Source organism: Cottoperca gobio, chromosome 3 (genome assembly GCF_900634415.1).
Source record: "Cottoperca gobio chromosome 3, fCotGob3.1, whole genome shotgun sequence".
Classification (NCBI taxonomy): Eukaryota; Metazoa; Chordata; class Actinopteri; order Perciformes; family Bovichtidae; genus Cottoperca; species Cottoperca gobio.
The window spans coordinates 13,846,022-13,857,071 of record NC_041357.1 but is presented as its reverse complement, the minus strand read 5'-3'; the positions used below and the strand labels follow the sequence as shown (position 1 = coordinate 13,857,071).

General features: G+C 39.4%; 1 protein-coding gene across 3 annotated transcripts; it reads right to left on the bottom strand.

Moving 5' to 3' along the window:
• Positions 1–2,182: 2,182 nt before the first annotated feature.
• Positions 2,183–10,132, bottom strand: rs1a (retinoschisin 1a). 3 transcript variants are annotated; one of them, XM_029426002.1, is made up of 8 exons: positions 10,014–10,113; positions 8,499–8,607; positions 8,336–8,398; positions 7,968–7,993; positions 7,452–7,578; positions 5,191–5,332; positions 4,168–4,363; positions 2,183–3,659 (listed from the first exon to the last, which is right to left on the bottom strand). In XM_029426002.1, exons 2-8 carry the CDS (start codon positions 8,506–8,508, stop codon positions 3,507–3,509), a joined length of 717 nt encoding a protein of 238 aa, XP_029281862.1. In that variant the 5' UTR covers positions 8,509–8,607; positions 10,014–10,113; the 3' UTR covers positions 2,183–3,506. The 3 variants fall into 3 exon arrangements, with proteins under 3 accessions (XP_029281862.1, XP_029281871.1, XP_029281878.1); XM_029426011.1 differs by lacking the exon at positions 8,499–8,607 and having other exon boundaries at positions 8,336–8,429; positions 10,014–10,132; XM_029426018.1 differs by lacking the exon at positions 8,499–8,607 and having other exon boundaries at positions 10,014–10,122.
• Positions 10,133–11,050: the final 918 nt, after the last annotated feature.

Here is an 11,050-nt window from a genome sequence, read left to right as displayed (position 1 = left end):
TACTGTTGCCCAAAGTGGAAAAAAAGATCCCGGACACCTAGAACAAATCATCACCCTCATGACATCAGTGTGGATGTTTTGTGACAAGTCGGGCTATTTGTCAACAGGGTTTGGTAGCAGAACAGCCAGATTGAGACTGTTAGGCTCTGTGCTTCACATACAGTGATTATCCGCTCATTTTATGTCCCACTCTTGGCGTCACCATTTATTTTTTTAAAAGCCCCATTTTCAGTCTCTCAGTTCATTGTATCAGTGACAACAGCTTTCCAGCTCTAAGCTGCCATGTTGGTTTTGTCTACAGCCTTAACAGCAAGTAACGGACTTCAAGACATTGGTGGTGAAAAGTTAGCCTCTTGAAATGAGGTTTGACTATTTCAAATACATCATCTAAGTGTACAAGATCGTAGGAGAGCATTCTGCAAAAAGGCATACCTCACCCACAACCTTTAAGATCTGAAAGGTTAAGTCTGGTAATATTTTATATTTTCTTAATGTCGACAAATCCCATGAAAAGACCAAACCCAACAATGAATTGAATTTACTAACAAATGTTGTCTGTGTATCCAAACCGGATATATCGTAATCCTCTATATCGTAGCCATTGTCCAAAAACTATTAAAAACACATCATTGAGCCACTCTGTTGCACTGGGTGACATGTTGGATGGGCACTGTAGTTTATTTTGAACCAATCCCACATACACCTGCTGTTGTAAATGCTCACTATAGAACCAAATGTGTATCACTCCGCTGCTGAAAATAGTCCCCAACAAATACACAAATATACAGTTGTTTGAGTATTGTTTGCGCAGCTGTACATCTACTAAGCCTTTTAACGCATTAATCTCTGGACTTCATGGATCGTATTTCAAGTCACACCTGAAATATTATGCCCCCACTCATGCAGCCCCTTGTGTTTAACGCAGCGCTGTTTTAGACACGTTAGTTTGTTTTTTTCATGGGATTTGTTAACAATACGAAAGATATGGAATAACACCAGACTTATCCTTTAATGTGTGTTTACATTTTTCTGTGTGCATTTTGTGCAAGCTTGTGTTGACAAAGTTTTGTAAATGCCTTTTGTAAATCTGAATTTGGTTTTCCTACTGTTTTCGCATAACAACTTTTATTTTTGAATAGTCATGATCAGGGATGATATTACTTCACTAGGTTATTCATAAAAAAGCATTTACTTGGTTGTCTACTGACCTGATGATTTTAAAATAAAATAGAACAAAACACTTTCAGTGGCCTAGGCAAAATATACAGCATAGTTTACCTTCCAGTCTTACCTTTACCCTTCGTTCCTTCCTCTTCCTCTGCGGTTTTGAAGCTTAAAGTGAAGAAGAAAAGCTTTTATATCACAGGAGGAGGGAATAAAAGGAAAGAAGGATGGCTGGATTCGTGCAAAATTCAAGACATCTTTGGACTAAAGAGAGAATTTTGGAGAATTTCATTTTTTGTTTTCCCATCTGTCGAAAGAATGAAAATGAAAAAAAAGACTTCACGGCTGATTGAAAGCAATAACATTCAGAAAGAGACTTAGACTAATGAAAAGTGTACAAGCCAAATCAGTGGCTAGTTAATAGGAGCCAAATATAGCGCAGAGAAGGATTTCCATTAGGAGAATGTGATAAAAGCAAAAGAACCACATCCACATAGAATTTCAAGACATCGCTCTGCAATACATTTTTTTATTTACAATTTTTTGAACATGACCCAGGGCTGGTAAAACTGCCCCATGTTGTGTATTATTAAGAATCCTGAATGCTACTGATTGTAAATGACTGCTGACGTGGGTTTGTCTATATCATTGATGGGACATTGTGATGACAAAGCTTGCCTTGCCAGTGACCCGAAGCCTTATATTAGCTTACTGACTCAACACTTCAGATGGAAATGGAGACTTCAACCCCCAGCAAGTCACATACACTGATGACTGAGATGAGAAGATGAAGAATTTTTGTTCACAAATATGAATGTGTTTCCTAAAACATCCGTTCTTTTTTTTTCATTAAGCTGTTTCCCACTTCTTACAGGGTGTACATAGAAATAATAGAGTGTATCTATACTGACCATTCTACTTTAAAAATTATAGGGTCTCATAATAAAAGCCAACTGTACATTTTTGAACGGCTCATATGTTTGTTTTGTAGCACAAACTGACACCACGGGAGACAAGACATGAAACAAGTATTCATTTAATCAAGGAAATAGTTTAAAGATACAATAAAGAACACATCTTCACAGTTTGTAGTGTATTCTCACAGCACCATGGGAAAATGTATTGAAATGTTAGAGACAAAAAAATCAGGAGTTAACCACAAACATATTTTCCATCCCTCCATCTTTACATAGCACTGATATCTGTAAAAAGGGTCAGTGTTTACAAACAAAAAAGAGAAAAGTGAAATCACAGGTGTATTTAAAGAAAAGGTCTGGCATTATTCCACAGAGTTCTTATTATCAACAAATCTCATTAATAGAAACAAAATCTTCTCAAGTTCTCCTTTTCTCAATATGTTCTGGCGTATCTATCCTGTCTGAGGCAGTAAGATCAAACACCATTGTGCAAACTGAAGATGAAAATCCATTTTCTTTTTTTTAAGGGGTCACAATTTTATTATTTATATTGATTTAAAAGAAAAAGAAAAACAGCTTGGCACTGTAGTACTTACAAGAGTAAATATTGCATTTGTTGGGGACTATTTTCAACTGTGGATCAATACACATTTTATACACACTGAGCCATTGAGTATTTAGAGCAGCAGGATCAAGTATGTTATTGACTCAAAATAAACTAAAGTGTTTTGTAATGAAGGAAAATGTCACACACTGTGGCTCATTGATGAATTTATAATAGTTTTTGGGAATAATACAAATAAACGTATAAAAAGATTATAGATATGCCTTTGGTCTCACACACGATACTTGTTTTGATCTTTTTATGGGATTTGTTGACAGGAAGAGAAATGTAGAATATCACCAACCTTATGCTTTAAGGATTAAGAAGGAGAGACTGAGAGGTCCCTGTGTACCGTTAATATCAAGAGGAGCAGACAGGCTTTCACAGGAGGACACAAATGTTTTGGAAGAGCTTGTCTCAGACCTTTGGATACAACCTCCATAGCAACGCTGCCTCTCCCTCTCCATGCCTAATTATTGCTTTGAATTTATGCCATTTCATTGCAAATGGCACAATCTATTGAGAACTCACCAAATGAAAGCCCCCAGTGTGAGACTGGTTTAACAGAGACAATGGAGAGTGGAGTGAATGAAAGCTCATTGAGCACATCAAACAAACATTTGAATGAAATCACATAAGTCAAACTGTTTGGTTTGTATTTTAAAAACTGAATGTTTTTGTCTTCAATTGGTGGTGTTGCGCATGTAGCTGGAGGGGGCCACATCTGTGGATATAATAACAGACCACACACTGACGATGGAGCAATTTAGGTATAGATGAAGTTTCGGGAGAAGGCCTCGGGGATGGCGGGGAGGAAAGGTTCAATTGCATTTGTTCATGCAGAGCAGCAGCTCCAGGCGCAGGGCGATGCGTGTGTGCCATCCAAGGGGGATGATGCGGATGTAGCGCGCCACGATGGGCGGCCGCAGGAGGTTCTGCACAGACGAGGAGTGGTCAGAGTTTCCGTAAAACACCTGAGAAAGGGAGGAGCGGAAGGTCAGGATGGATTAATTTAGACATACTGAGAGAAACTGTGTGAGTTAATACTAATAATATCAATAATGATTATAATGTAGAGCTGCAGCAAACAATTATTTACATTATTGAATATGAATTCATAGTTAAATCTATAATAAAATGTGTTTACGATGATATAAAGCAAAGAAAGCAGTCTATTCTAAATTTTGAGAAGCACAACTGTTTGGCATTTCGGATTGATAACTGACTTAAACAATTATTCAATTATAAAAAATATATTTTCTGTCATGATAACAGATCTTCATCAGATCAGATTTCATCACGTTTCTGTAACAAAGATCAAATCAAATAAAAAGCAATAACCTGTAACTGTCTTTTAAAATGAATTGTGACCAATCAGTGTACTGTTTGTAAATGGCAGAATTTCAAGTTTTGTCAAAATAAGACCAGTGGTGACCAGATGTTTGTTTCTAGAGTGTTTCTTTCTGCCTGGGTTCAACTGACCCTGTTGTTTCCAGTCTGGTCTTTGTAATAGATCCAGTTGAGTTTCTCGTCTATGCGGTACTGAACGCTGTACTTGGTGATCCACTCCTCAGCGTCACAGCGGCCCTGGGTGAGGATCCCTGACACCAACTTCACCTCCGTCAGGTCAATCTGCACCCACTGATTACTGTCCTGGAACTTAGACAGCCAGGCACACCTGCAGGAGAAACACAGACACTGGGTGTAAGGTCAGGTGTCCCAGTAAGACATGACAGTGTACCCATGGGTGAACGTTTCAAACTTGTTTCAAGCAAGTTTGTGCTCGGCTGCTCCTGTAACCCAATACCGGCTGCATGGGGTCTTGATGTATTTTGACTATGTTGTTTATTCTCAACACACGACATCTATTGCACGTCTGTCTGTCCTGGGAGAGGGATCCCTCCTCAGTTGCTCTCCCTGAGGTTTCTTCCATTTTTCCCCCTTTAGTTGTGGGGTTTATTTTAGGGAGTTTTTCCTTGTGCGGTGCGAGGGTCTAAGGACAGAAGGTGCCATATGCTGTAGCCCACTGAGACAAATGTGTAATTTGTGATATTAGGCTATATAAATACATTTGATTTGATTTGAAGTACACCTGTACTTCACTGCAGGCAGGTGAGAAGTCAAACCACTGGAGGTGAGCAAACACATGATTTTCAGGGGTCGTTAAGATTCTACTATTTACTATTGCAGGCGGAAAAAACTATTCAAAAACTGAAAGCCTTCAACACTGAGCATAACAGCTCCTCAGAGTCCACAGTTTTATTTAGCATATCTATTCTTGCATTGCCTGTTTATTTATATCTTATTGTCTTTAAGCGAGAGCATATTGGCATGTCAACCTTACCAAATGCATCTTACATAATGAGAGAAGTGTTGCATCTCTCTCTTTGACTGCATTTTTTTTTTTTTACTATTCCTCACAAAAATAAAATGCATATTTTTATTTTATTATTTTTTTGTGGACAGAAAAGATGCTGAATTGAAAACATGCTGGCCTGTACCTACCCAAAGCCCTGACTGTTGAGCCGGGCCTTGCCTGGGACCCACGAGGAGAACCAGCCGGTGTACTGGTCCTGGTTGGAGCAGGTGATCTGGTCTGGACTCACTGATCCAGCCTCAAAGCCCAGAGGCTTGTGGTACGGACACTCTGCAGGAGGATCAGATGCAGATTTATGAAACAGAGGCCTTAATTTAAACCTCTTTTGTTATATTAAGTTATTAACATCATTTTTAAAAGACCCCCTGGCCACATGGATTTGAAAGTCACCACACCGGGCAAAGGAGAACACAAACATATCTGCCACCAGCTATGCAGTAAACACTGGGATGTGACAAGCAAATGATCATCACTATAAACCTTTTTAGGTGCTTAATTCTCCATCCCTCTATAGTTTCCTCTTTCCCCATCCTCACACCCTCCCGCTCCCAAAGCCCCTGCCGTTAGCAGACCCAAAGTGACCCATATCCTATCCTAAAAGCCTGCAGTTTAATTCTCCACCGTGAGAGATCAGAGATGTCCATTAGGGGGGCAGGCGGACAGATGGCCATGTTCTACACTCCGCAGCTTTAGCTCCATGTTGGTCCCATGTTTTCATCTTTCAATCTGTCCTCTCACTTCCACTAAAAACGCATTACAAATACATGAATGGGAGAGATAATAGACCTGCACATGAGTGAGTTTTTTTCCCTCTAAAGTTTCAGGAATAACATCAGCTGTGGATACGTGGAGCAGAAACCTGCTGCGCTTTTGTTTACTACTGGCTTAAGCCTATCTGGCACAGGGTCACATCCTGTCTAATCCCTGTATTACAACGCATACAGCAGCAGCCGCAGCGCCTGTGTGAGTCAGAAGATAAGTGTTTACATAACAGTAATGCAAATTACTCTATAGTCCTCCCTAATGTATTTCAAGAGAAGAATAAAACATATTCAGATGGCTGAATTAATGGGAAAACCGTGTTTTTGGAATAAATAAAGTCTGAGGCCGCGCAGGAAAGTCTGTCTCGCTCATCTTTTATCATCACCAGGTCCATGTTGAGGTAATTGCTGGTTTCTGTTATTGTGCAATCGGCACAGTCTATTACGAGCCCCATAATCGGAGCATCATGTTCTGAGATAATGAATATCTGCTGAACTTCTTTCTTCTGTCCGTCACCCGTTGCCATGTGATTTGTGGCTCAGTTGACACGCATTGATTCACTGAGGAAAACCCTTTCACTGTACATCAGCTCTGCCTTTCTCTTCTCTTCAAGCCTGACATGATTCAAGTCTGATCTTTATATCTCTGGCCAAATGAATGGCCCAAAAAAGGAGTCCTTTTGTGTTTGTGCGAAAACAGATTTCACAGAGATTTGGTGGAAAGTTAAACCTCAGGCCAAGTCCTTAAAGTGATTTGAAAAATGGAAATGTCCATCTGCTTATGATTATGATGTGATATGATCAAAAACTCCATACCAGCTACTAATAGATCATTTTGTCAACTGCTGCATCCAAACTCAAAAATCTGCCACATGAATCCCACGATTGTCTATATTGTGTGTTTTGATGCGGATTATTATGGCTCCATCTGCATCATCTTCTCTGAGGATGTCCAGTGGAGCATGTCCACCCTGTGGCGTCAAATCTGGGGTCTAATGCACTCATGCATGTACATGTACATTTAGAGATTCCCTTTCTCTCTATCTCTATCACACGCACAAACACACACATTAAAACTCTACATCCATCTGCAAACTATTTGTCCATTAGTCAATCATTCATTTAAATTATCTTTCTAGCCTCTCAAAATAATGGATGTAGCTTCTTTAAATGTCATGAACAGAACGATTAATCCATGAATTGAGAAGATATTCGGGAGGTAATTGATAATAAAAAATCAGCGGTAGTTGCAAATTTACTGCGTTGTCCGCTAGATTTGCAACAGGTTAAACAATCAAACATATAGTTCTTGTGCTCGTCCACTCTCACGTTCATTATCTGAATCTATCACTGCCATCACAATTAAGTCCTCGTTACAAGCGATATGATTAGTTTACTGATTCAATTTGATCATCTTCATCAACAAAAGTCACTTAATTAGTAGGTCAAAGAGTGGCTTCATTAGAAATGAGACAATCTGTGCTCAGTGTGTGGTAAAATGTGACGTGAAATCCATCATGAATGGACAAAGAACATCAGTTGGAGAATTATTTTTAAGAAAGTTACAGGTTACTGGCACAGAAAACGGTGGGGTTTTCAGAGAGAGGACCGTATTTAATGGTTCTTACCTGGCATGCAGTCCACTCCTCGCACCATGGAAGAGCCGGCCCCAATGGAGGAGAACTCAGTCGGGGATTCACCTCCTTCACAATCACATTTGCAAGACCTGCTGGTCCACGCCTCAGACACTCCCGCCTCATATAAACAAATACAACATTTAGTAGATGCAATCCAAAATAGTGTCATCAGAAATACTAAATGTATATAAATACCGTTATTTTTTAAATACAGCTGGTTTGCATAAAATAACATAGAAATAATAATTTCACGGATGACTGGGAAGACAATGATGCAGCAAAGAGACGGAACCTTCTAATATCTCATCTCAGTGTTTATTTCATTAAAATCATTTTGACATTGACCAATGTCAACTGGAGAGATATTGCTAAACTCCAAGATGAAATGTCTCTGGTGCGGCTGATCTAAAAGTGTTTGGTTTTTTTAAACTCTGGTGCATTTTATGCAAACACTGCTGATTTGAACAGTTCAATCATCTCTGATATTTTTCTGAGGTTTCTTCGTACCTCTTGAGCGTGAATGCTGATGAACACTGTTCAGGCAGATGGACAGAAAGAACACAGGAGAGAAAAAAAAGACTGTTAGGACACAGTAATCATCCGCTCTAGTAAACAAAATATGTGCATTAATCTGTCAATTTAACCATATTAAGAAAAGGTAAATAAACTCAACAGAGACACCAATCAAGCACGGCGTTACGGAGAATAAACCTGGATGGTAATCTCAAGGATTACTGAGAAAATCTGATATATTTGTCAATTTCTCAGTTAGGAATCAGAGTTTCCTTCAACATATTGTCCAGTTTGAGGTGACTTTCTAAATCACACAGATTATGTGTGCAGCAGTGAAAAGAGCGTAAAGACTGGAATCTTACCATTAGCTCCCAGAAGAAGCAGGGCCAGCAGGAAACGCTGCACGTAGAGAGCCATCGTCCAACCTGCTCCAAACCAGACGACACCGATTGTAGACTGAGCAACCGAGCCAGCAGTGAAAGAGAGGCTGGATTACAATAATCCACGGGACACTAATGGCCTTACCTAATGCCATCCTTATCTGACAAAGCCCCTCCTACAGCTGTTCACACACCACCATCAACGACCACCATATATTCTTTAAATCACTGCAAAGCCACAGAGGTCAAAAATCCTGCAGACAAAAACAAAGGCCAGTGTGGTCAATCGGATATGCGACAGCTTTGGGCTGGGGGTGCGTGTGCGTGTGCGTGTGCGTGTGCGTGTGCGTGTGCGTGTGCGTGCGTGCGTGCGTACGTGTGTGTGTGTGCGTGTGTGTTTTTCTTGGAGGGTGGCGATGGTTTATGCTGGGCCTTGTGATCCATATGATTGACCAGAAGGTCGAATTTTGTTTGACTGTATGGCTCTACTTGTATGTTTGTTGCATTGCCATTGGCATTAGCATGTTAATTTTAATACATATAAAAAGAGAGAAAGAAATAAAATATAAGAAGATAAAATAATATTTAATTCATATAATTCAAATGTATTCAAATGTTCAGCAGAGCCCAACGGATAAAGCGACTGTTTATTTTTCAACTGTAAAAGTCCACAGATTGTTCATCGCCAAATTTAACGGATTCTTATCAGAAATGCTTTTTTTAATGTGATTTGTTTATGTTATAAAAGAAAAACATTGAGCATATCAGCTAATATCTGACATTGTTATCAGATATTTATCAATAAAAGTATCAGGCTCAGTAATTCAGTATTGGATCGTCACATGAAGATTAGACACCATGAAAACACATAAAGAAAGTGTACCTTAGAATAAAATCTGCTTGTATTTCAACATCCCCTCTCCACTCAAGTAAATCTACAACTTCTCAGAGCTGAACGTTTCTAAATAAACTGTAAAATGAGAGGAAAGAATCTCCACAAATGAATACAAAATGTTGCTTCTCTGTGAGTTTATTTCTCTGGTGATAAGAATTGTGATAACTAAGTGATGAAGGAAATTTCTAAATGTGTGAAATTCGTCACTCCAGAATAACAAAAATAAATGTCTCAAGATGCAGCCATGGTTGTGAGTATACATATTCCATTATCTCACAGATAAGAGCAGGTATAGAATTCAAAAGTGATAAATAAATACAACTTTTCTGCCTCCTGTAGATACTCAGGCCAAAGATGTCTGAACTCACACTGAAGGTTTCAAAGCCTGCTAGGTGAAAGTAATTAAGCCTAATTAAGCAAAGCTGTCTTAAATTGGTGTTCATTATAACATCCTTTTCACTCCTCACACACTCTTTGTTTTTGACAGAACTGACACAGCAAAATGAAGGCTCCTGTCCGATCAACGCGCAGGCTTGCTCCACAAACAAAGAAAAGGATTCGAGCCCACACCATGCTTATCTACAGAGCACATAAAGAGGTTAGAACTACAGCAAAAGCAGTAACTTTCTGCAGGGACATGTGGTGATTAAAGCTGACCAACACTTGTGTTTAATATGACGGATCATAAAAATACCATTTTAAGTGGACTTTACAGGTTGCAGTGCTTTGGATTAAGACCATGAAAAGAATCAAAGTGCAACTAACCTGCAGCTTTCCATCTCTTCTGCAGGTCCGTCCGGCTGCGATGACGAGTCCAGACTTCCTGACCAGTCGGCTCAGTTTTCCCAAACCAGTCCTGCTCAGACTGGTGAGCTTGGAGGCTTCCCGGCTGTCAAAAACCAACAGACTTAAAGTGATCACTCTGCAGGAGATCAGTGCTGCTGTCACACTTGTACAACACAGGATTCGTACGAGAGCTGCAGCATGAAGAGTTGGAACATATCATTGTATTAACTTTTATCATTAAAGAGTTTTAATTTTTAATCTGTTGCCTTTTTTTAATGCACGTTTTGCATGCTAAATCAGTAAATTCAAAATAATTAAGTACTCAAACCCAAGCAGTAGTTTTATATATGGAAGATTATTAATGACAAACTGAACAAATACAAGTTGTACAATTTAAAATGTCAAGATTTAACAGGGTTTATGGGCAGATTTTGTTCAAAGTTTTGGTTGTGAATTCCTGATCTGGAATAATTTAGTTTAGTCTGGTTGCATTTCTTTGGTAAACATGCTTCAGTGGACATGCCTTATCCGGCTATCATTTTCAGTCTTTTAGATAACAAATTGAGGTAGCAAGTGAGCTCTCTTTTCCAGTTGAAATCCAGTGACCTCTGCTCTCATTTTGGAGTCTGCATTAAAAACGTACAAAAAAAAAGAAAAGGGGGAGTGTTTTAATAAGAGTGGAGGTAGCCCTCCTGTTTGCTTTTAAATGTAAACTGGCATCCTCCTCGTTTCGCTACATGTACGGGCACAACAGTGATTTGCACGAGTGAAATGAGTCCTGGGGAATATTTCAGAGATAAAGAGAGACTGCACTGTTTTCTGTGCTGTAAATCCACCTGGTGATGCCTCCGCCTGCTCTGCGCGCGCTCGTCTCCTCCTTCAGCAGCAGCTCGCGCAGCGTCCACAGCTTCGCTAGGAACACTTTTACTGCTAATAATATCGTTTAAACTCAAACCATGTCTTAACAGTCATTTAGAAGACGTGTTGCACAACATTTTGGCCAAAGTTTCGACGTA

What these genes read in the sequence shown, in the direction of transcription:
- rs1a (XM_029426002.1), bottom strand. An exon ending in GCTTCTTCTGGGAGCTAATG is followed by an intron (nt 7,994 to 8,335) that starts GTAAGATTCCAG and finishes CTGCCTGAACAG; the next exon opens with TGTTCATCAGCATTCACGCT. An exon ending in ACCAGACTGGAAACAACAGG is followed by an intron (nt 3,660 to 4,167) that starts GTCAGTTGAACC and finishes TCCCTTTCTCAG; the next exon opens with GTGTTTTACGGAAACTCTGA.